We start from the raw sequence: 24,104 nt of genomic DNA, 5'->3' as shown, positions 1-24,104 counted from the left end.
CCTTCAAGCAGATGTTCTGGTTTTCTGGATTTATTATAATTTCAGAACACAAACCCGGTTCTGAGTCCGAAAACAACAAGAGCTACAGATGTTCCTCTTTCTGACAGCTGGGCCCATTTAACAGCAGAAAGTAATCTGGTTCCGCATCTTTTCCAGCATCACGGCGCTAAAGTACTGATGAACCGGGCTGGATCCAACAGAACCTAACAGAACATTTCCAGAACCTTTTAAAGCCCAGCGTGTTTCAGCTTCCAGAGGTTCTGATCCAGCTGATCTACACATAATGAAGGAGAACAAATTCACATAAAGCGGATTTCTAACAGAACCTAAAGCTGCAGTTCGGTCCATTCTGTAAACAGAACCGCGTTTCCTCTTTTCTGTTATGATGAAAAAACTAGGAACCAAATCTGCAGAACCCCCAACCCCCCAGTCTGTGATTAGTCCAGAAGTTCTGGTTCTGGCCGTCCTGGGCCTCTTCACTCCACCACCAGGTCGAACTCCTCCGCCTCCCGGAACTCGGCGTTCATCTGGGCCGCCAGAACCTCCAGCTCCTCGGTGTCGATGGGCAGCACCTTCCGCTTCCTCCTCTTCTCCTTCACCACCACCACCCCGGGGATGTTCGGGTCCGGTCCGGAACAGCCTTCCTCCGCCTCCAACACAGACACGAAAGACCCGGAAACCTCCAGAGACGTCCCGGAATGTTCGGCCCGGTTCCGGACCACCTCCGGGGTGCTTAGCTTCTCGAAGCCGAACAGAGTCTCTCTCTTCCGGGGGCTGTGGGGCGAGCTGTCGCTGAGCCTGCTGTAGGAGCGGCGGACCTTCCGGGTCCAGACCGAGTCCCGCTGCTCCGGGTCCCGCTGCTCCGAGTCCGGCTGCTCCGGGTCCGGCTGCTCCGGGTCCGGCTGCTCCGGGTCCGGCGAGGCCAGGATGGGTGACGGCGCGGCGGCCTGCCGCGTCTCCCTCCGCCCGGCTGAGGAGGAGGAGGAGAGGCTGGCCGGGGGCACGGAGGCCCGCTGGCTCCTCTTCACGGCGGAGGAGACGGAGGGGGTCCGGCGGTCCGGTTCCGGGGATGAGAGCTTTGTCTGCCGGAGGTTCCCGGACCTCCTCGGAGTGTTTTCCTTGTTGTCTTCGGACGGAGCGGCGGTGTTCCTGGGGACGATCTTCCTCACCGTGATGGTCCGTTTCGCTCCCAGCGCCATCTTGCTCTCGTTTCCCCGCAGAACTCCCGGAGAACCGAACCGGGGAGATCGTCTCCGCTGCGGGGCTTGGAGGCGGTTGGCCTCCGCCATGGCGGTGTGGGGTGTCCCTTCGCTCATGCTGCGGTGGAACGGGCTTCTATTCCCGGTAATCCGCGCTGGTCTCCGCCCGGTGAAACAAACACAGCAGCTCAACGTTTAAACTGCCCGCCCTTTCTGGTGGCCGCAGCGTGATGACGTGTTCACCCTGCGACGGTTAAACTGCTACTTTTGCTGTGTAATCCGAACAGGCGCAGCTTCAACGCGGTTCCAGCGTCTCTGTTTTTCCTGATAATCCTCATTCTGCTTGTTGGACGCCATGGAATATTTAATCGGGATTCAGGGGCCGGACTATGTGCTGGTCGCTGCGGACAATGTTGCTGCCAGCAGCATTATTCAGATGAAACACGGTAGGTTAGCCCCTTAGCTTAGCTTAGCATAGCATAGCTTTGCCGGTGGACTTAGATTTTCTGTCAATGTTCACGGTATAATGCTTCTATTACTGTTTGACTCAAGCCTTAAATCTTAATCTTTGTTGTGTAAAACACACCGGAGCCTTTGTGATGTTTGGCAGGAATAAAACTGGGAACAAATGAAGCTAATGTGCTTCTAATATCCGGTTTTTATCGGTATTCTGCTACAGTTTGCTCTTCAGTTTTATCAAACATTATTCCTGATTCCTAAAATGCTTGAATCTTATTTTAAGTGAGTTTCTTGTTAAATATATGCCGTCCTGCCCGTTGTAGCACCAGCAGAGCTAAGAGCTGCCTGGGCTGGCAGTGAAAGTGAAAGTCATGGCAGGTTCTGGTTTCTTTTCGGTACAAAAGAACCGAGTTGGTTCTGGATAGAAGCCCAAAAGCGTCTCTAGTTATCAGAGTCAGCCACGCGATCACTGAGCATAGAAGGTCAGCAACCAGTAATTATTAAGCTTAAAAACACAACCCACACATCAGTGGAGACGCTGCTGAGATCATAGAGAAGAACTTCAGGGAACACGGTCAAAATCTTCTAAAACAAGTGAATAAAATTCCCTCATTTTATCAACATTTTACAAAATATTGGCCCGGTGAATCAGAAAAGAACTGATTGAAATGTTTGATTTAAAGTCACGAACCAAACGGATCCAAACAATGATTTGTGTCTGGATTCAGTTCTCAGTTCCTTCCTGGTGTTCCCCAACACGCCTGAATCACACGCATGGGTCCCTAGTAGGATACGGATGTTAAAGATTATCCTGATTTCTTCTGGTAGTTATTGTGCTAATGAAAAGAATCAGAATCTTCTCTTGGTCTAAAGTCCCACAAATACAGCAGCAAGTTTTACACGCGGTTCTGATATTTTCCTCTCATGGAGCCATCGGGGGAAAATAGTACGATCCCAGTGATAATTAAAGTTTTTGGTGTTTGTCACAAATAACTCACATCATTTAAAACATCTCTGATAACGGACAGAAGCACAATAATGGTCCAGCCCTGTTGGTACCGGGCCTCTGCAGAACCTGATGGCGTACGGAGGTCATTCAGCCGCTTGGTTCAGGCGTTGGAGCTGGAAGACCCTCAGTAAAAGCAACATGCAGAACAAACTCTTTGGTGAATTTAAAGGTAATTTCCAGCTAAACAGAACTATTACCTGGGAGTTTCTCTGCTGTTGGTAACTAACACACTATAACCAGCTGGTTACTCAGGTTACCTGCTCAGAGTGTTGGCAGGGGTTCGTTTGGTTTTCACACCACCGCTCTGTTTTATACAAGCTGAAATATTCCCAGACAGCCATGTTTATCCTTCCAGTAACCATGGGAAATGCAGTGTGTAGCAACAGGTGGGGGAGGGGATCTGCTGCGTTGCTCTGCGACTGGCAGCTAGGCAGAAGGCTGTCCCTTCCTCTGGGACCTCATTAACATCTCTGTACAGACAGAACTGGTCCTTTAATGTGGTTCACTGGATGAAAACCTGCTGTCATCACGTCTGCTTAAAAGGACCGCTGGGTTCTTCAGTTCTGATCAGGATCGTGATTTAATCCAAAGAGCCCTGATCTGCAGATGGTTGAAGTCCTCCGTTTCTCTTTCAGACTACGACAAGATGTTCAAGCTGAGTGAGAAGATCCTGCTGCTGTGTGTGGGCGAGGCCGGGGACACGGTGCAGTTCGCCGAGTACATCCAGAAGAACGTTCAGCTCTACAAAATGAGGAACGGTACGTTGGTGCTGGTTCCACGCCTGCGACCCACACGGCTTCCCTTTTGCTCACGTTGGCGCTGAAGGTTCACGTCTGCCTCTCCCTGCTTTCCAGGTTATGAACTGAGTCCGTCAGCAGCAGCGAACTTCACCCGCAAGAACCTGGCAGACTATCTACGGAGCAGGGTAAGCAGTCTAGGCCCGCAAAGAACTGACTACACATTAAAACACGTGTTATTCTTTCATAATGGAGGCTTTAAAAGACATTTTTAACGCTGGAGTGAAGGCACCTGCCCTGCCTCTGCATTTATCAACGTTAAGGAAGATACTTGATAACCACAGCGCCTCTCAGTGTAGAGAACTTTAGGAGCTGTTCTGTAGATGTAAAGCTGTTCTCATCCTACAGAAAACAGCCGACATCCATAGAAATGTTTCCATCCGACTCCCCGGGACAAACAATAAAACCCCAAACTAACCTTCAGTTGGAAACTTTACCGCCTGTCCTAAAACAGTCTCTAAAACTAAGGAGGGGTTGAAAACGTTCATCTTTAACTCTGCAGTTTCATAATTTAACTCTGCAGTTTCATAAACCCTCTTCCAGGGTCTCAGCTACATGTTTAAAATAAAAGCCGTCTCACCTTCAGAATGAAGTTATTAAATATGTTAAAACTATGTGTGTGTATGTATGTGTGTGTGTATATATATATATATATATATATATATATATAGCCTATATTTCCACACTTATACTGGCCATAATGAGAGTTTGAAACGAACTTAAGTACCATTAAATGTTAAACTCTACTTTATTTTGAAAATCCAACACTGCCTCCTTCCTGTCTGGTGGTGAAGCTGCTAGCGGCTACAGGGAAGGAGGACTGGAGACGATGGTCCAGTTTTCACATTTAGCGTCTTTGTTGCTATGTTTAGCAGATTTTCAGACTTTCTAGCATCCAGTCTAGCGACGTTTTCTGTGATAATGGAGACTTTAAGTGAAGCCGCCATCCGTTCTGGAGTCACTGGCAGCAGTGAGAGCCGCTGTGAGAGTTCCTGCTTCCCTCAGCACCGTCTCACAGGCCCAGCACAGCTGCTGCTGCGCCTCCTGCTGAAAGGAGGCGCGATCCTGTCCTTGGTTACAAAGCAGGAAATAAATATGACATACATGTAGTTCTTAGAGTAGTCTGTTTTCTCTCTGCAATAATTCCTCAAATCTGATTCACACACAGCTTCAAATTCACAGCAGATTCAGACAATGTATTAAAATTCATAAAACATTTCATGAAGCTCATTTTTAGCTCCAAACACATTTAATTATTGTTTTCAATCATGGCAAAAGCTCCTTCCCACAATCTGGGTCACAAATAGCCTGTGAAATAAGCTTTTCACAGTAAGAAATGAAAGAAATGATTCTAAAAACTTGTTTTTATGTCAGGGATTTTGTCTGGGAGTTGACCTGAATTCAACATGCAAATAAAACAACCTGTGAAACTGCAACCTGTAAACCAAGATGGCCGCCGTGCCGTTGTAAACAATGAAAATGTTTGCTGCTGTTTTACACAATGAGCAGAGAACAGGCGTCACTGCAGCTGTGTCGCTTCAAACTAAGTTATCTAAAACTAAAATATCATTAAATTACTAAATTAAAGCGTCTCGTGGTAAAAACGTTTCCTCTTTATATTTTAACAATAAATTTTCAGCTTTATTCAGCTTTGTTGCTGTTAATAGAAGACTGAAGGCAAAATAAAATCCCCATTTTTCAAAAATGTAATCTTAAAAATGAATCAATTAAAAAGATTAATCGCCCAGCCTTAGTCACAAATGTATGACCAAATATTAAACGTAGCTCCGCTCTGCTGCGGCACCAATTAGAGTTATTGATTAACGAGGTCATGTAAAGTTGATGATCAATTAATTAATTGATCGTTTTCTCTTGTATCAGAAGAACTTTCCCTAACATAAAGGTTCATTTTTATACAATATGCTGAATTTTTAAAGATGCACATGATTATGTTGTTATAATTATTATTTGAACAGTTTATTGAGCCGCTTGTATTGAACACTGACTGTGATTTTATCCCATTATTAAACTTGCACATATTTCTAAAATCTAACAAAACAAAGCTGTTAAGTTACTGAATAGAAACAAATAAGTTAGAAAATAAAATATGAAACACTAATAAAGCTCAATTCTCTCCCATCACGCTAAAGCTTTAACTTTTACTAATATTCTAGGCGTCTGAGACCCTGAATGCTGCTTTTGCTTCTCTGCAGCCTGGTTCTGGTTCTGAGGCATGGAGCCGGGTCTTCATCCTGTGTGAAGCGACCGTATCGGGCCGTACGGCGCCGTCTTTGGGTTCAGCTTCCTGATAAAGGCAGAACCGCAAAGAACCCGAATGTTTAGCGGGTTTAAACGGACTGAGGGAAGGGCGGGGCCGACCCGTTCAGGCCGACCCGTTTGGGCCGACCCGTCTGGGCCGACCCGTCTGGGCCGACCCGTTTGGGCCGACCCGTCTGGGCCGCTCTGCTCCACAAACACACAGGTGATCCCAGCCTGGCTCAGAAACCAGAGCAGAACCTTACCATCTGGCTCACAGCGCACTGAGAAGCTGCTGTGTGCGGAGCTAGACAGGAAGCTGGGCCCGGGCCCGGCAGAACACGGGCCCGGCAGAACACGGGCAGAATTATTCTGCGGGTTGAGGGGAAGCAGGTGCTGCTGCTAACAAACAACACGTCGTCACCAGAAGCTGTTTCTGCACCGTCTGCAGCTAAATATGGGCTGCAAATCACCTGCTAATTAGTTCTTTTTCACAAAGTCCCGACTGCTGGCAAAAAGTGAGTTCTGCAGAAGCGGGTCCCAGCGGAGCGGGTTCTCCTCAGGCGGCGCGGCGCCGGTTCAGGAGCGAGGCTGAGATCCGTGTCGGCGGGTCGGTTCTGATGCTCTAATGTGTTTGGAGCGGTGCAGCCGCCGCCTGTCACAATAGCAGAGGGTGAAAATAATTAGAAAAAACAATTAGTGAGGCAGAGGAGGGAACGTGGGACACACGGGGGAGGAAGAGGAGGAAGAGGAGGGGGGGGGGGTCCCAGGGGAGGCCGGCGCACAACAACACCCAGCTGAGTGGGAGTCAGCGGCGCCGACCCGACCCGCTTCAGTCTGTTCACTCCAGGCTCAGCTTGTTGTGCAGGATGTCGTTGATTTTCACGCTGCGCTGCCTCAGGGGAACCAGAACCTGGTTCAGAACCTGGACCCGCCGCGTCGTCTGGGCCCAGCAGAACCAGAACCTGGAGCAGAACCGCGTCGTCTGGGCCCAGCAGAACCAGAACCTGGAGCAGAACCGCGTCCCCTGGGCCCAGCAGAACCAGAACCTGGAGCAGAACCGCGTCCCCTGGGCCCAGCAGAACCAGAACCTGGAGTAGAACCTGGACCCGCTCCGTCCTCAGGGTCCAGCAGAACCTGGAGCAGAACCAGAACCCGCTCCGTCCTCGGTTGTTCATGTTTAAGCAGCTTTAGCAACATGTTGAGGCCATCTGAGAAAGCCTGGAACCACCAGAACCGGACCAGAACAGCTCGGCCCGTTTGGTCCTTTTAATTAACGGCTCAAAGAAATTAATTTTCTATCAGGATTTAAAGACTTTAGCTGCTGATGAACTCTAATAATTAGCTAAAAGAGCCTTAATATTAATTTAATTAAATGTTATTTATATGGCGCCAGTTAATGAAACATGTCATCTCAAAGCTCTTTACAAATTAGATCCTACATAAAACACATAATAATAATAATAATTAATAATAATAATAATAATAATAATAATAATAATAATAATAATAATAATAATAATAATAATAATAATAATAATAATAAAAAAAGACTAGAGCATAAATAAAAAGCTTATTTCAGGTGAAGGTATTAAAATCTAATTTATTGGTGGTTCTGGTAGCTTTATCTGCTGCATCTGAACCATTTTCCTGAAACTGGACCTGCAGGATTAAAGATGACGGAACCAACCGGGTCCTGCATGTACATAAAGGTTCTGGCGGATGATTTCCAGAACTCCCTGTTTTCTCCGCCTGCAGTATTTATTAACTCAGACCTGAACCGCAAACATAATTGATTTGAATCACCGTTCCCTGGAGGAGCGATGGTTCTCCCCTCCGGGCCTCTGACTGGATCGGGTCGGCCCAACGGGCCCGCCGGGGATTGGTTCTGCCGCTGCTCCTGCAGGACGAATTACAGACGCGTCTGAGCGGCGGCCCCAAGGCTCCGGGCCCCTGGGAGCCGTCGTTAGCCGAGGTCTGAGGAGGAGCAGCGGGTCGTCCCCGGCAACAGCTCTGCTGGCCTCTGGGGGCAGAACTGGGGCAGAACCAGGGCAGAACCGGGGCAGAACCAGAGCAGAACCAGGGCAGAACCAGGGCAGAACCGCAGCCTCTGACTGGACGGGTCGAGCTGAAGATGCCGGTTTGTGTTTCTGTGTTTTCTGCAGCAGCCGTTCCCCTCGGCGGTACCGGTCCGCCACCGGCCCAGAAATATCTGCCAGCACCGGCCCACAGTGGACCCAAACAATTAGCGCCGCCATATTGCGGGTGGCGCCCCGGTTCTGGCACAGATTAATTCAGTAGATTGAGGAGAAGTGGCCCGGTGGGGGGAACCAGGGGCCATAATTAATGTCCTCCCTACAAACCGGGCCCGGCTCGGCCCGGTGGGCCAGCAGACCCCCCAGTAACAATACCGGCCCAGGCTCGGTTCTGATGGGTCACACTGAGTGTGCTGTTATAAGTTTATCTCTCATGGAACCGGCGGTCCGGTTCCTCCCAGCCGGGCCGGTCTGTTTGGGTTTTCACAGCAAATCAGAACTTCTGGGTTCAGCAGCACCAGAACTCCAGAAGAACCCGACAGGACATTCTGCTGCTTCTTCCTGTCAGTTTGGGTCAGGGGAACCGTTCTCTGAGCAGAACCGCTCTAGAACCTGATCGTCTGGTTCTGAGTGTTGGAGCTTCCTCCTGATTACCGCGGTTCTGTCACCTGATCCGACCGGCTGCTGGGGTCCTGCTGCCTCACACTCTGCAGGTGTGCACAGGTGAGACTCTAGTGTCACCTCTGTGGGGGGGGGGGCAGGTGGCGGGTTAACGAGGCGCCGGTTCCCTCGGTTCCCCCGGAGCGGGTTCTGCTGCCGAGGTGTTATTGTTAGTGTAACCATCGAGGCAGCTGTCAGCCGGGGAGTTACAGCCCCCCCCCTTCAGGGAGCGCGCCCCGCGGGGGGGGGGTGGGGGGGGGGCGATGGGGGCGGAGCCGTCAGACTCACCTGGGGTTCTGAGTCCAAGCGTGTCGCTGCTTCCCGACCCGAACGGCAGAGACGGGCTTTCTGGGGAAGGAGGGAGTTCTAGGAGGAGCCGTCAGAACGCGGGGGGGGAACGTCTTAATGAGCGCTGGCCTTCCTCCAGGACCGGGTGGCGCCGGTACCGAGGGGGGGGGGGGGGGGGGCAGCAGATGGCAGCGCCGCTCCACGCTGCTACAGGATCCGGTACTTTTTGTGACACGAGGACGGCCCGGTTCTCAGGTTCTGGTGCAGGAACAGCGGCCTCCATGCCAAACTAACCGCGGACCGGTTCCTGGACCGTCTGCAGAACATCTTCCCTGGTTCTGGTTCCTATTGGACCAGAACTCTGCTAAATGTTCCCTGCAGGATATTCCTGGGAGTTCTGACGTCTGACCTCAGCGATGATTGGACCGGGCCTGATGTCCGACCCGGTTGGCAGGGAGAACCTCTGGTGCTGGTCCAGAGCCCGCTCTGAGCCCAGTCCGGACTCTAACGGTTCTGTTGGTTCCCCACAGACGCCGTACCACGTCAACCTGCTGCTGGCGGGCCACGATGACGCTGACGGACCGGGCCTGTTCTACATGGACTACCTGGCGTCTCTGGCCAAGGCGCCGTTCGCCGCCCACGGATACGGCGCCTTCCTCACCCTGTCCATCCTGGACCGGTACTACCGACCAGGTACTGCCCTGCTGGTTCTGATGGACCGTCTCTGCTGGTTCTGATGGACCGTCTCTGCTGGTTCTGATGGACCGCCCCTGCTGGTTCTGATGGGCCGTCCCTGCTGGTTCTGATGGAGCGTTCCTGCTGGTTCTGATGGACCGTCCCTGCTGGTTCTGATGGACCGTCTCTGCTGGTTCTGATGGACCGCCCCTGCTGGTTCTGATGGAGCGCCCTGCTGGTTCTGATGGATTCTTACTTTTAGTTTAGTTGAAAAACAGGAAAAACATTTGGACTTTTTAAATTATTATTAAAAGTGAGCCGGTTCTGACCCAGTCAGGAACCAGAATCTTTTAAAAAGTGAGCCAGTTCTGACCCAGTCAGGAACCAGAATCTTTTTAAAGTGAGCCAGTTCTGACCCAGTCAGGAACCAGAATCTTTTAAAAAGTGAGCCGGTTATGACCCAGTCAGGAACCAGAATCTTTTAAAAAGTGAGCCAGTTCTGACCCAGTCAGGAACCAGAATCTTTTTAAAGTGAGCCAGTTCTGAATCTTTTTAAAGTGAGCCGGTTCTGACCCAGTCGGGAACCAGAATCTTTTAAAAAGTGAGCCGGTTCTGAATCTTTTTAAAGTGAGCCGGTTCTGACCCAGTCGGGAACCAGAATCTTTTAAAAAGTGAGCCGGTTCTGACCCAGTCGGGAACCAGATTCTTTTTAATGTGAGCTGGTTCTGAATCTTTTTAAAGTGAGCCGGTTCTGACCCAGTCAGGAACCAGATTCTTTTTAAAGTGAGCCGGTTCTGAATCTTTTTAAAGTGAGCCGGTTCTGACCCAGTCGGGAACCAGAATCTTTTAAAAAGTGAGCCGGTTCTGACCCAGTCGGGAACCAGAATCTTTTAAAAAGTGAGCCGGTTCTGACCCAGTCAGGAACCAGAATCTTTTAAAAAGTGAGCCGGTTCTGACCCAGTCAGGAACCAGATTCTTTTTAATGTGAGCCGGTTCTGAATCTTTTTAAAGTGAGCCGGTTCTGACCCAGTCAGAAACTGTTCAGAACAGCAGAACCTCCATCAGAACCAGGACCAGCAGTCTGTTGGGTTTAAATTAGTGGTGAACCATAGAAGGTCCTTAAACAGAACCAGGTGGTTCTGAAGGTCCAGTTCGCCGTGCTGCCGTGTTCAAATGAAAAGTTTGTGTTTCATCTGATTTAATCATGACGGCACCAGAACCCAGACTGATACCTGCTTTGAGTTCTGCACAGGGAGGTTCTGACCCGGAAGTTACCAGTCTGTGTGCTGTTGGGTCAACAAAGTTCTGTTCTGTTGCAGATCTGACCCGGGATGAGGCTGTGGACCTGCTGAAGAAGTGCGTCGAAGAGGTGAGTCCGACTCGGCGCCAGCTGACTGGACCTTTAATGTGTTCTGGGACTTCAGAAGCTGGTTCGGGCCGGCGGTACCGGTTCTGATAGAACCTTTAGTGTGTTCTGTGTGGTTCTAAAGGATGTTCTGCTCCTTCAGCTCAACAGACGCTTCATCCTGAACCTGCCGTCCTTCAACGTTCGTCTGATCGACAAAGACGGGATCCACGACATGGAGAAGATCTCCATCGGAACCAAGTGACCCGACCCGACCCGACCCGATTCTTTTTGTACTCAGGCCTTTGTTCTGTTCTGTTCTGTTCTAATAAAAGATCCCCAGTAGAAACATGTCTGCTTTCTGCTTCTGGGTCGGCTCAGAGAACCAGAACCGGCTGTGCTGCTGCTGCCTGTGTACGTCAGAAACAGGAGTCAGAACCGGTTCTGATTCAGTGCAACAGGTTCTGCCTTTCAGACCCGGTACAGCCCGGCAGCGTGTCCTGTTGGAAACGAGGAAGGTCCAAATGTGACAAACATCTAGAATTGGTTTCTGCATCAGAGCCGAGAGAAAATATTGTAGTGAACACTGCGGTTCTGTCGGGTTCTATTGGGTTCTGTCGGGTTCTGGGTTTAAATGTTCTAACCTCAGACGGGCAGAAAGAAACGGACCTGTTTGAGCTTCTGCGTGAAGACATGAGCATCAGAACCTTCTGGTACCATCACATGTAGATCAAACAGAACCTTCAGGTCCAGTTTGTACAGAACCAGAGGGGAAATGTCCTGGGCATGGCTCTCTGGGCTCTGATTGGCCAGAATCCAGGAAGTGCTGTGGCAGTAGGAGCCACTGCTGGACTTTAAATAAAGACGGTTCTGAATGTTTCACCGGGTCAGAACCATCATCACACTCTTTACTCTGATTATGGAAGAAATGGGTCAACATAACCAGGTCAGGTAAAGTCCAACTTCCTGTGACCCGTTTAAACTCTGCATGGGGTTCTGGCGGTCCAAACAGAACCGGTCCAATCTGCTGCTTAAACAGTACAGCACAAGGAACCTGGTTCTGTTTCTCTTCCAGAACTCTTAGTAATCCTGAACCAGTTGCATGGGTTTGTGTGGCGGTTCTGACCCGCGTTCATGAGGCTACAGCCAGAACCGTTTATGGTTCTGGAGCCCAGAGACTGGACCGGGCTGAACGGAAGCAGAGCCGAACCTCTACCGCTCATCGGCTCCTTTCTGGTTCCGTGTAACGGTACCTGATCCCGAACCGGGTCGGCACCAGAGGAACCGGGTCGGTACCAGAGGAACCGGGTCGGTACCAGGCAGCAGAGGAAGCGGGTCGGTACCAGGCAGCTGCGGCCTCAGACAGGCGATGAATAAAGATGAAGCAGGGAGCGCAGCAGCAGCGGCGGCATATGTTCGCCTGCAGGCGCCGGCGGCCCGCGGAGCGTCGGAACCGGGCGGGGGAGCAGGTATGAAGGCGAGGTGTGCTCCCTGGAAACAGTCGCCTGGGTTAAATAAAGACGCAGCAGATGGAGCGGAACCGGAGGCGCTGCGGTGGAACCGGGCCTCACGCAGCTCCCCTCAGAACCTGGTTCTGCTCAAGTTTGATGGATTTCAAACAGATTCTCTGGCACAATGATGGAAACGGAATGAAAATCCACGTTTAGGTTCTGAGAGAACCTTGGAGAACGTCTCATGCAGACCTTAAGAGGCTTCAGAACCGATTGGACCTCAGGAAGAACCAGAACTGGGTCGGGAAGAACAAAAACAGCTGGACTGGAGACTAACTCCTGAACAAACATGTTTAATTCTTTAATAATATATTACATTTATGCTGTAATACAATAATAATAATAAACACACACTGAAAGTACAAAATGATTTAAGTTACCAACACCTGAAAATAAAAAAGTCTCCTGTAGCCGAGAGGACTCCATTTCCCATGAGCACCTGCTGCAGAGGACTACAGATAAAGTCTCATCGCTGACCCAGAATCCCAGAGTTCCAGAGGAGGGCGGAGCCAGGTCGGACCCTGCAGACGTGGGAGTGGGCAGGGGATGCAGGGAGTGGGCGTGGCCGTGGGAGTGGGCGTGGCCGTGGGTGTGGGCGTGGCCGTGGGTGGGTCCCGTGGGGCTGCAGGGCTCCTGAAACACTCGGGGCTTGGAGAATCCACAGAAAGAGGAATAAATCAAAACCTCGTGGCTGGGAGGAGGTCAGAGGTCCATGCGTCGTCGTCAGGTGTTGCTTCCAGCACAGGTGTGGTCATCAGCCCCGCCCCTCAGTGGGAGGAGCCCCAGCCTGCCGGGAGGTAGGAGTCCGGTCCTGAGGGCGGAGCCTCCTCCTCATTTGCGGTGCTTCAGCTCCTTGTCGTGGTGGCCCTTCCCTCCTTCTTTGTCCAGCAGCTTGACGGCCTCCATCAGGTAGCTCTGGAAGGCGGAGAGCGCGGCGCAGAGGGCCGGCGTGCCGAAGCCGTGGGTCAGCAGGCTGAAGTGGGTCAGGCTGCCCTGGATGCCGGGCTCCAGGCAGGGCGTGGGCCGGCTGCCGCCCAGAGGGGAGCGGTCCTGGGACATCAGGTCCATGAACTCCTTACAGATCTCCCTGCAGGGAGACAGAGCAGAGGAGCTGAGGAGGTTCTCTCCACAGAACCTTCTCACAGGAAACAGGAAACCTTTCAGGAGCAGAACCGGTCTAACGACACGACCCCCCCCCCCCCCACCCTCAGGTCGGGTCCAGACTCCTGTTCTACCCTGGTTCTGGCCTTCAGGAAATGTTCTGGTTCTGGTCCTAAAGCCCAACCTTCCCTAGCACCACACAGCTGGAGTAACTGAACGTTCCTGGAACTGGCCTGAAAACACCTGGTGTTCTGACCCGGTCCAGTTCTGGTGTTCTGAACCGTCCAGATCTGGACCAGGACCGCGTCAGACAATTAGAACTGTACCCAGTCCAGGTCCAGATTTGGTGTTCTGACCTGGTTCTGGTCCAGTTCTAATTGTCTGACCCGGTCCAGGTCCAGTTCTCGTGTTCTGACCCGGCCCAGGTCCAGATCTGGTGTTCTGACCCGGTCTAGGTCCAGTTCTGGTGGTCTGAACCGGTCCAGGTCTGGACCAGGACCGCGGCATACAAATTAGAACTGGACCCGATCCAGATCTGGTGTTCTGACCCGGTTCTGGTCCAGTTCTGGTACTAGCTTACTGAAGGAAAGGATTTTGTTGGACACCAGTTGGAGGCTCCTGATTGGCTCCTCACCGAGCCAATCAGGAGCCTGGCCCTCAATCCTAAACCTGAGTGGAGGTCAGAGGTCGCAGCGAGTTTATGGAGCAGATCTGCTTATTTTACAGCCATTATGACTTTATTATCATTTTATTATGATTTTATTATCATTTAAAGTGAAGTTTATGTTTCTGACAGCCAGAACACGCTTCACGTCCGTCTGCAGCGTGTTCTGGTGGAACTGGACCCGGTTCCAGGTCCAGCCTCCTGAGATCTTTGAGGTCTGCAGTGAACGTCTGACCTTCCTGATCCTGACGCTGGATCTAAAGGTCCAGACGGACCAATCAGACGTCAGCTTCTGATCGTAGATCTACCAGATCCAGAAGCCTCCGTCGCTAAGTGCTGCTTTTAGCTCCTTCTGGTCAGGAGGAACCTCTGGATCTGCTCCAGGGCCTCCGTGCTGAGGGACCACGCCTCCAGGGACCTCCTGGTCATCAGGCAGCTGAGTGAGGTCATGTGACCAGCGGCGGCCAATCGGTGTACTCACTTGGTGGCCAGCAGCATGCTGCGGCGGGTGGGCAGCTGGTCGGGGTCGCTCTGCCTGCACAGGTACTCGGCCGTGGCTCTGGCTGGAAACTCCGTCTCACACACGTAGCCAAAGTCCCGGGCCAGGTGCACCGCCTCACCTGCAGCAGGGGGAGGAGTCAAGGTTAGCGCCGCCGCTCAGCTCAGGGGTCTGAGACCATTATAAAGGCAGACGCCTCATTGGGCGCAGGTTTGCACGTCAACGTCAGCGCCATGTTGTATGAGGCAGAGACTAGTGAACGTTCCCTGTGTTTATGTTTGAAGTATTCAGATAGAAATATATAGATAGAGCTTATAAAAAAATATAGAGATTAATTCATAGAGATTGGCAGCCAGACTGGCTTTTGTTCGATGTGCGTGTGTGTTATGAATATAAAAGTCATTTGGTTAAATCTAAACATTGTGGTCTTCATTAGTTCATAAAACCGCCTGGATCTGAGTGTTGGCCTAGTGCTTAGAGCAGCTTGCACTCAGAGAACGATGCAAGTACCCGGTTTGATCCTCACTGCCTGCACTCTGGGTCCCTGAGCAAGACCCTTAACCCCAGATTGCTCCCCGGGCGCCGCACATGGCAGCCCACTGCTCCTGCTAGGGTGATGGGTAAAAGCAGAGAAACCACATTTTGTTGCTTTATACTTGTGACAGTGACAATGACAATAGAGTTTAATTCTATCAAGACACAGATTAGAAACAGACTTTTTGGGGACTGTTAAAGAGATAAACTTACTAATATGAGAAAAAAGTCATAGGAGAATAAAGTAAAAAAAAAAAGACAAAAGTGGTAATATTATGAGAAAAACGTCATATTATGAGAATTAAGAGGCAACATTTCCAGAATAATCACAGTTTGCAGAACTATTTCAGTCCTGGAGTAATAGGACCAGGTTAGATTCCTATAATTATTTTTACTCTTTATGAGAATAAAGTCAGGAGAATGAAGCCAAAGTGATATGAAAATAAACTCGTAATATTACAAAAATAAAAATATTACGAATTTAAAGTATGTTCTGAGATTAAACTCAGATTTGCCACATCCAACATGGCGGACGCTCTGACGCATCGCAGCCTAGGCAGAACCGTAGATTATGTCTATGGCAGAGACCAGCTGGAGAAAACGTTTAATCCTCAGAGGAGGAATTACTGGTTCCTGCAGGTTCCTGCAGCACTTTCTGAAACTTTCATCAATGACAAAGTTCTGATTCTAAAGTTAATTTTCAGAACTAAAGTTTTACTCCAATAAGCAAGAAAAGGTGAAGCTTTCACTGAAACCTGTTTCAGACAAACAGCATGTTAGATGCAGGAAGAACCATTCTAACATGATATGTGTGTGGATCTGCACTCAGAACCAGGTACTGGGCCTGCAGAACCTGCAGAACCTGCAGAACCTGCATCAGAACCGGAGCCGAGAAGTCCCAGATTACCAGCATGCAGCTGGTTGAGTCTGCTGGTGTGTCTCCTCCTCTCTCCTCCGACAGTTTGATGCTGCTGTGTCTCTGTGTGTGTGTGTGTGTGTGTGTGTGTGTGTGTGTGTGTCTGTGTCTGTGTGTGTGTGTGTGTGTGTGTGTGGGGGGGGGGGTTCTCTCTCTGTGTGTGTCTCTGTCTCTGTGTGCGCCTGCAGCCATCAGAGCATCTCCTCTGCTGCTGTTTGTTCATGTGTGGCGGAGCGAGGACGTCTTTCAGTGTGTTTCTGTCAGAGTGTGTGTGTGTTGTTGTGTGTTGTTTTACTGTGTGTGTGTGTGTGTGTTGTGTTACTGTGTGTGTGTGTGTGTGTGTGTTGTGTTACTGCGTGCATGTGTGTGTGTGCACGCCTACCCTCCACCAGAGATGTCAGCAGAGTGACGTTGGCGGCCTTGCGTCGCCCAGCGGGCAGGTTGAGGCCAATCTTCTCCAGACGCTCTCTCAGACAGCGGCCACCATTCTTCGACTTGGCCCTGAGGGAGGACAGAGCCACTGAGCGCGCTCAGTAGGAGGCTGTGTGTGTGTGTGTGTGTGTGTGTGTGTGTGTGTGTGTGTGTGTGTGTGTGTGTGTGTGTGTGTGTGTGTGTGTGTGTGTGTGTGTGTGTGTGTGTGTGTGGAGGCTGAAATCTGTCTCCTGTCAGCTCTGTTTGTCTTCTTCAAGCTTCGACCCGTTTCCAGCTCAAACGGACGGTGCCGCTGGATTTAATCTGGTTCTGTTATAATTCTCCAGAACCTTTTATTTCTTTACGGACCCGTGTTCTCCCTGCAGACTCCTGCTGGGTCGCTGTAATTAGTGATGGAGCAGAAACGGGCCAAACCAGAACCTGGACCCGGCCCAGCTGGCTGCCGGTCACCAGAACATCTGTCTGTGTTTAAACCTCTGAATGGACCGGTACCAGAACCTCTCAGAGTTTCTGCTTTTTATAATCCAGCCTGAAGGCTGGCCGTGGACCCGGGGCGATCAGAACCTCAGATCAGTTTCTACTCTGACGCCCAGAACTTACTCAGTTATTTCAGCCTCTTACTCTCTTTTTATTTCGGTTCTGTTGTAGTTCTGGGATTTGGGTCGGCTTTCAGAGCGCTCCATAAATAAACTTTGACTTGAAAAGTTAAATCCAGGCAGAATTATCTTTGGAGTTTGGGTGAGACGTTGGAGCTGATCAGCTGGTGGAGCCGTCAGGTTGGTTCATTTCACATTTCTGGGTAAATTTTACAGGAAAGTCGGGTCGATTGCCGCCCTGCTGCTTTAAAGCCGGGAGGTTCTGATACCGGCGGGCTTCTACGGCCCGTCGCATCTTTTAATCACGTCGTCTGAAAGTGTTTGGCTCTGAATCTGGAGCAGAAAGTGTCCTGGTGTCCTGAGGCCGTGCCTCATTAAACCACTTCTTCTTCTCTTGTGATCCAGTCTCATGACCCGGTTCTGGGCCCGGTCGGAGCCCTGCGGCAACATTCAACAGATTCACTGAGGAGGCGGCGGTCATGTGGTGTGAAGCTGTTTAATTAAAACCAGCTTCAGAGATTTAGATCCAGATAATAAGCAGCTCATAAATCAGCAGAACCGGGTCTGAACCACAGCTCGGTGCTGTGAAGTCCAGATGACTGCTGCCTCGCAGTGATGAGTTCAGGTGAAGTGGGACGTCTCAGTTTTCCAAATATATGAATAGATTTCTCTAACCTGGTCGTTCTGGACGCACCAGCTGACATTAAGTGACATTAAATCGGCTCTCAGTGCAATAATCTGTGCAGCATAAGCCCCGCCCCCAGCTCACCTGCGCAGGACTCCGCCCAGCAGCGATGCGTTGAGGCACTCAGGTGGAGACAGGCGGCGCTGCACCTCCCCCACCGTCACCTTGTACTTGGAGGTGGAGCTCAGCAGCGACAGGCGGCCCGGCACCGAGCAGAACACCTCGGCCGGGTTGGACACGGCTCCCAGGCTCAGGCCCTCCTTCCCGATGGCCAGCGCCGACAGCGAGGAGCCGTTCAGCTTGGAGGGGATGGGAACTGCAGGAGAGGAGGAGAAGCAGAGCCTGAGGACGGGGAGCGTCGTGGCTAATCTATGCAGCGCCGCGTCGTCTCCCGGCTCCACAGCTCTAATTCTGGAGTGCTGGCTGTTGATCGTTTAAGAGAAGCGAGCGGCGCTTTGTCTCACAGCTTCACACCTCCAGCAGCGCCGTTTGCACTTTCTGCTCCGAGCTCAACTTCTTCTGCACTAAGCAGGAAAAGTTTCAGCTCACGGCTGATTATGCAGCCGCCTGCAGCACAGGCCCACAGCACCAGCCTCCACCACCGTGCCCCACAGCACGGCTGCTTCTGCTGCTCTGCTCTGGTTCCTCCACCATGGTTCCTCAGCATGGTTCCTCCATCATGGTTCCTCCATCATGGTTCCTCAGCATGGTTCCTCCATCATGGTTCCTACTTCATGGTTCCTCCATCATGGTTCCTCCAGCATGGTTCCTCAGCATGGTCCAACATCTCTGGTCCTTCCTCCAGGAGCAGCTCTGCTAACTCAGTCCTGCTGATCCTGGGCTGAACGTCTAAGCTGCTGAGATGTTCTCCTCTCTGCAGGATGATGGACCTCAAAGGGTCTGGAGGTTACCCCCCCCCCCCCCCTCCAGGTTGTCATGGTGATAAATTAATGAATTAATCTGCTCAGCAGCTCCTGGCTGCAGTCAGGCTCTACTAAAGTTTTTCTCTCAGATTAAATCCTGACAGTTATCAGTTGTAATCTGGTCTTTCTGTTTCAGAGGGAAATAATTTAGCAGCTGGTAAAAAACACTTTTAATGTCCTGTCACTAATAAATTATTATTTAAATAAATTTAATTAAAGTTCAGCTAGCTTCTGTTTTTAAGTTAAATTCTGTCTTAGACCCAAAGGTTCTAGCTTCTCTGCTGGTTTTTGGTCCCTTTCTGTAAATACAGAGGGTGGGAATAGAACCGGCCCTTTAAGGTGAGCCCCCCTCCCCAGCCTGTTTCTGCATCGTTACGCCTTCATATTCAGGGTTAAAGCTGTTCTGCTCCTTTAGAACATTTATTTCCAAAGGTTCTCTTTTAGAGAATGAAACATGTTCTAACGATGCTGCCAACATTTGTCTAGATTTATCCAGAGGTGGAAACAAGCTCCACGTTTCCACAGCTTAGTGTTTGAATAAAACGCTGCCGGCTCTTTAACCGGTCCCTGTTCAGAACCAGAAAGATTCAAACAGAACCAGCAGAACCTCCAGAGGCTCCATCACTGGTTCCTTGTTCAGGTCAGATCCAGCATCTTCAGGATGTGTTGGAAAGAGTCAGAGGAAGCTCTCTCTGAACCTGACCTTCATCTTTGGGTCTCACAGAACCGTTCTGGGCCCAGACCCGACCAGAACCCCTCCAACATTTCTGGATAGGCTGCTGGCCCCAAGCTTCTGCCCCCCCCCCCCCCCCCCCCCCCCCCCCTTCAACCCAGGAGATGTTTCATCATCTTCAGACCAGAAACAAGATCGTTCCTCTACGGGTTCCTGCACCGCCGCGGCCCAACGGCGGAGGCTGAGAGACATTTTCACAGCTTTTACTCCCCAAACCTCAACCCCCCCCCCCCAAAAACTCCCCCCCCGCAGCAGCAGCAGCTTGGATTTTCTAATCGGGCCCCCGTGTCGCTGACGGTGATATTAGACAGATCAGCTTCTGCAAATGTATCCACGACTCTCTTTTATCACATTCCCTGCGCTTTTCTTCCTGCTCTGACTCCCCCCCCCCTCACACACACACACACACACACACACACACACACACACACACACACACACACACACACACACACACACACACACCCTCTCATATGACCATGAACAGTTCATTAAGAATCTGTGCCTTTGGGCTGCAGTCTGCAGCTCAGTATTAGAGGACTTCTTGACTTCAAATGAAAAAGCAAAACAGAATTATTTATAGAGCGGGTGCACACATGTGTGTGCGCATGCGTGCGTGCGTGCGTGTTAGCGAGAGTGAGACTTGTGTTAGAGAGCCTTGAAACACAGAAACCCCCCTCAGCATGTTGAACACCATTATAGAGGTGCACACACACCTCCTCTTACCTTTTTTAATGACAGAGTGGTCCAGGATGCCCAGGGCGGATCCTTCCTCCATCCCCTGCAACACACACACAATAACACACAATGACACACAATAACACACAATAACACACAATGACACACAATAACACACAATAACACACAATAACACACAATGACACACAATAACACACACAGACACACCGGGTCAGCATCATTTATCCGTGCGCATCCTGGTCGTGTCAAAGACGGACGGTCCCTGTTTCTGCTGCGCCTCCGTTTAAAAAACACTAAATAAAAATTACCCTGAATTTTTATTTTATTTCAGAACAAATGATCAAAATTTCAGATTTAATATTTTTCAGGAAATACATATTTTAAACATTTTCCTTCCTAACTTGACGGCAGTAACGCAAATGAAAGGCGCCATACTTTGCGGGATAAACGCCAAGGTTTTGCGTCTCAGAGGAGACTTTAGCGCCATTAATCAAGCCGCCGCCTGTCAGCGCGGAGCGGAACACCAAGCGCCTCCGCGCAGCATCGATTCGTCTCGCCGTGTTTTCTTGTGCGGCTGCACCTGCCGCACGGAGGCCGACTGCGCCGCAAACAAAAAGCGCAACAAACTGTTGTCCTGCTGCGCAATGCGCTCTGCGCTCCGCAGCTGCGAGCGGCGCTTTCCCCAATAAAACGACGTGTTTTTATTTAGGGGAAAATTATTTGACCGACATATTTACTGCGGAACCGGCCTTATAATTTTATCCGAAGTAAAATAATTATTTAAAGACCTTGAGTAAAATTTGCAATTCGGAAAATCTAAGGAAAAATATAATTCATATAAAATAATAAATACAAACATTTTTAAATATCATTTTAAACTGAAACAAAATTTAAATTCACGTGTAAATGTATTTTTTTGTGCTGGTTTTATTTTGTTTTTAGATTATTTAGTTTCGCTTTTTTAAAGGCCTGAATTATTATAAAGGCCCTGGAGGCTTTTTTCTAAAGCAGAACCAATAATCTAATAAACAGTAACACTGATAAAAAAAATAATAATTTAAATTAAAACAACTCAGAAAACACAACTGACAATCAAACGTATAAAATTATATTTAGAATTGCGTATTCTTAAACTGAGTTTAAAAAAAAAAAGAAGAACGCCTACGGGCCTTTATTGCAAATTTGCAGACATTTCTATTTTAATATTAAAAGGACACATAAATAATCTAAAATAACAGGTTGAATCGCAGGGATTTCTGAAACAATCTGCGCACTTGGTGAGTTTAATGCAGATTCCGCGAAGCGCTGTGAAAGAAAAAAGATGCGGACTCACCTGCAGATCTTCGAGGCCGTGGTGTCCCAGGTGCATCCCCAGAGGTCCGTCCCCCAGAGCCGCGGCCCCCTCCCCGAGTCCGTGCAGGAGCCGCGGCACGGCGGCGTACTCCCGGCGGGGGTCCAGGCTCAGAGCCCGGTGAGACTGCGACAGCAGGCCGCCGTCCTCCGAGCGCGACCTCTGGGAGTGCCATGCCGCCTGCTGGTGCTGGTGGATGGAGTTGATGGAGGGGTAGGGGTCCGACAGGTGGGAGTAGGCCGACTCCTGGCTCTGGGAATACGGCAGGGAGGACTGCGGGTAGGGCGGAGGGAAGTACGGAGGCTGGAAGTCGGAGGCCGGCGTGTGGCAGAGCGGGGGAGCCGAGGAGTAGGCGGCCTGGTTGAGGGAGGAGAGCTGGGAGAGGCGGCCGCTCGGAGAGGAGCCGCTGAGTCCGTCTGCGCGCTCCTGCAACCAGAGAGCAGCAGGTGAGAAGGTGCGAGGAACCCACCGGAACCCAAACTCAGGTTCGGTCCTGGCTCCGCAACAGCGCACTGCTGGTATTCTAACTTTGAGCAATAAAGCTGCATTTAAATATTGAGAAACAACAACAGGTTAAACGTGGTAATTATTTTAAGGATAAAATCAGAGTGAGGTGGAGATGAAGTCTGAAGTGATGCGCGGTGGCAGCAGCCGCCTGTGGCGCCGCCGCTGCAGAGTCACAGAGGTCAGGGCCACAAGAAGCCGCACAAAGGACAGTTGGTGCTCTGCAGCAGCGACACGGTCACGGCAGGGGGGGGGGGGTGAAAATATTCTGCGTGGACAAACACAACGTGACCCCGCAGCAGAAAGTGAAGCAGCTTCATTCACATCCTGCTGCCATCGGATTTCTGCAGCTGGGTCAGGCAGATCGATGCGGCACCGAGCTGGAAACATGTCCATTATCTGTCAGCCAAACCAGGCCACGGGAAACTCGGTCACGGCGCGTCCGCCGCGCGCAGGAAGCCGCGACCCGCCGGACAGAGAGGTCCCCGCAACGCAGGGAAACTGCAGCGGGGGACGGCTGAGTGTCGGGCCGTGGCTGGCGGAGACACGCAGCCTCTCCGCGGAGAGACGCGCCTCTGACGCGCGCCGCCAACTGTGTCCACGCGGAGTTTAAGTGGATGAAAGCAACAGAAAGTGTCCAAAAGCAGAGAGAGGCTGCAGCCACAGCCGCTCCTCACACTCACCATGGCTGAATATGTGTGGATTAACATCTGGACCACTCTGCAGACCCTGACTGGGACTCGGTGAGGACGCGCAGGTTCCGGTGACGCACAGGTGTGTCCAGGTGTGATCCGCGCTCCTCACCGCTCCATCAAATGAAAAGTGTCAGCTGCTGCTTGCCGTACACCTGTCCGTCCGAGCCGCGGAGAAAAGCTGCTGCCGGAGACGCACACGCGCACTGCACACGGACTCCCGCAGCCTCTCCATGAGCGCGCTACTTATAGGACCTGCGCGCTCCCGGCAGAGCGAGGGAGGGGTCGCCACGGTCCGCAAGTCTTAAAGAGATATGTTCTGCTTGGTCCAAACGAAGCAGGTTACCCTTCATCATCTTTAAAACTGTTTCAGAACATTTAACGAAGCGACCGACAGCAGAAATAATCTGAAACTGTTTCATCAGAACCGCGTTTCTGGTCTAAAGGCGCGGGTTCCTGCAGAGACCCACGCCACGCAGTCAGAACCATCCCAGAACTTCAATCCCAGTTCATGACGGAACCGGCGGGAGTTTACCTGCGCGGCCTCGGCTTTGGTCCGGGACTTCCACAGCATCCTGCCGTCCGGCGTGTGGCTGCAGCTCAGGGGTTAAAGCGAGGAAGAGGAGGAAGAGGAGGAGGAGGAGGAGACGGGCTGAAGGTGCAGAGAGGAGTGAGTTAGCGGCGGAGGCGCTGCAGGAGTTTGTGTGCATGAGTCAGAGAGGAGGGGGGCAGGAGCAGAGATCCTCCCAGATCAAATCCTCCAGGAGAACCGGCTGCAGGGAAAGAAAAGTCCACCATGACGTCAGGAAAACGGAGAATAAAGAACCAGAACCCGATCCAGTTAAAGGGGAACCGGATCATTTGAACCCAAAATCTAAAACAGAAGAAGCACAAACAGCCGAACTGGAACCAGAAGGGAAGGTCCAGTGGGCTGAAGCGGTTCTGGTGGAGGCGGTGCTGGAGACCAGCAGGGAGGAGATGACAGAAGATCCAGAGAAGTTCTCATCTGGCCCAGTTTGGTCCAGAGAGCTTCTGTCAGCCATGAGACTTCCCACCACCAGCAGGTTCTGCAGAGCGGAACCGTCTGAAGTGGACCTGCGGGTGTGGAATAGTTCTGGACAAGTTCTCACAGATTTAAGAAGGAGATCACCAGAAGACGTTAAACACCAGAGGAACCCAGATACTGTTCTAGAACCATCAGAGGAACCCAGATAATGTTCTAGAACCATCAGAGGAACCCAGATAATGTTCTAGAACCACCAGAGGAACCCAGATAATGTTCTAGAACCATCAGAGGAACCCAGATAATGTTCTAGAACCACCAGAGGAACCCAGATAATGTTCTAGAACCACCAGAGGATCCCAGATAATGTTCTAGAACCATCAGAGGAACCCAGATAATGTTCTAGAACCACCAGAGGAACCCAGATAATGTTCTAGAACCATCAGAGGAACCCAGATAATGTTCTAGAACCACCAGAGGATCCCAGATAATGTTCTAGAATCACCAGAGGAACCGAGACATGCTTCCAGAGCAGCT

The 24,104-nt window shown here is 50.8% G+C and overlaps 3 protein-coding genes across 8 annotated transcripts; 1 reads left to right on the top strand and 2 right to left on the bottom strand.

Annotated features, from left to right (window-relative positions):
- Window positions 1–12: 12 nt before the first annotated feature.
- On the bottom strand, window positions 13–1,392 carry cdca5 (cell division cycle associated 5). 5 transcript variants are annotated; one of them, XM_036145701.1, is made up of 2 exons: window positions 896–1,392; window positions 13–865 (listed from the first exon to the last, which is right to left on the bottom strand). In XM_036145701.1, exons 1-2 carry the CDS (start codon window positions 1,314–1,316, stop codon window positions 477–479), a joined length of 810 nt encoding a protein of 269 aa, XP_036001594.1. In that variant the 5' UTR covers window positions 1,317–1,392; the 3' UTR covers window positions 13–476. The 5 variants fall into 5 exon arrangements, with proteins under 5 accessions (XP_036001594.1, XP_036001595.1, XP_036001597.1 ...); XM_036145702.1 differs by having other exon boundaries at window positions 911–1,392; XM_036145704.1 differs by having other exon boundaries at window positions 13–855; window positions 916–1,392.
- A 48-nt stretch (window positions 1,393–1,440) lies between these two features.
- psmb2 (proteasome 20S subunit beta 2) lies at window positions 1,441–11,073 on the top strand. Its single transcript, XM_012852194.3, has 6 exons — window positions 1,441–1,645; window positions 3,303–3,425; window positions 3,522–3,592; window positions 9,235–9,397; window positions 10,699–10,748; window positions 10,888–11,073. The coding sequence occupies exons 1-6, from the start codon at window positions 1,555–1,557 to the stop codon at window positions 10,987–10,989; spliced, it is 600 nt and encodes a 199-aa protein (XP_012707648.2). The 5' UTR covers window positions 1,441–1,554; the 3' UTR covers window positions 10,990–11,073.
- A 1,439-nt stretch (window positions 11,074–12,512) lies between these two features.
- tfap2e (transcription factor AP-2 epsilon) lies at window positions 12,513–23,259 on the bottom strand. Of its 2 annotated transcripts, none has more exons than XM_036145699.1 (7): window positions 23,100–23,259; window positions 21,351–21,794; window positions 20,045–20,099; window positions 17,747–17,978; window positions 16,332–16,450; window positions 14,482–14,620; window positions 12,513–13,322 (listed from the first exon to the last, which is right to left on the bottom strand). In XM_036145699.1, the coding sequence occupies exons 1-7, from the start codon at window positions 23,136–23,138 to the stop codon at window positions 13,067–13,069; spliced, it is 1,284 nt and encodes a 427-aa protein (XP_036001592.1). In that variant the 5' UTR covers window positions 23,139–23,259; the 3' UTR covers window positions 12,513–13,066. The 2 variants fall into 2 exon arrangements, with proteins under 2 accessions (XP_036001592.1, XP_036001593.1); XM_036145700.1 differs by lacking the exon at window positions 23,100–23,259 and adding an exon at window positions 22,556–23,030.
- Between the last annotated feature and the right edge of the window lie 845 nt (window positions 23,260–24,104).

The sequence above is a fragment of the Fundulus heteroclitus genome, chromosome 13 (assembly GCF_011125445.2).
Source record: "Fundulus heteroclitus isolate FHET01 chromosome 13, MU-UCD_Fhet_4.1, whole genome shotgun sequence".
Classification (NCBI taxonomy): Eukaryota; Metazoa; Chordata; class Actinopteri; order Cyprinodontiformes; family Fundulidae; genus Fundulus; species Fundulus heteroclitus.
The sequence above is the reverse complement of the archived record's forward strand: the minus strand, read 5'-3'. Positions and strand labels throughout refer to the sequence as shown.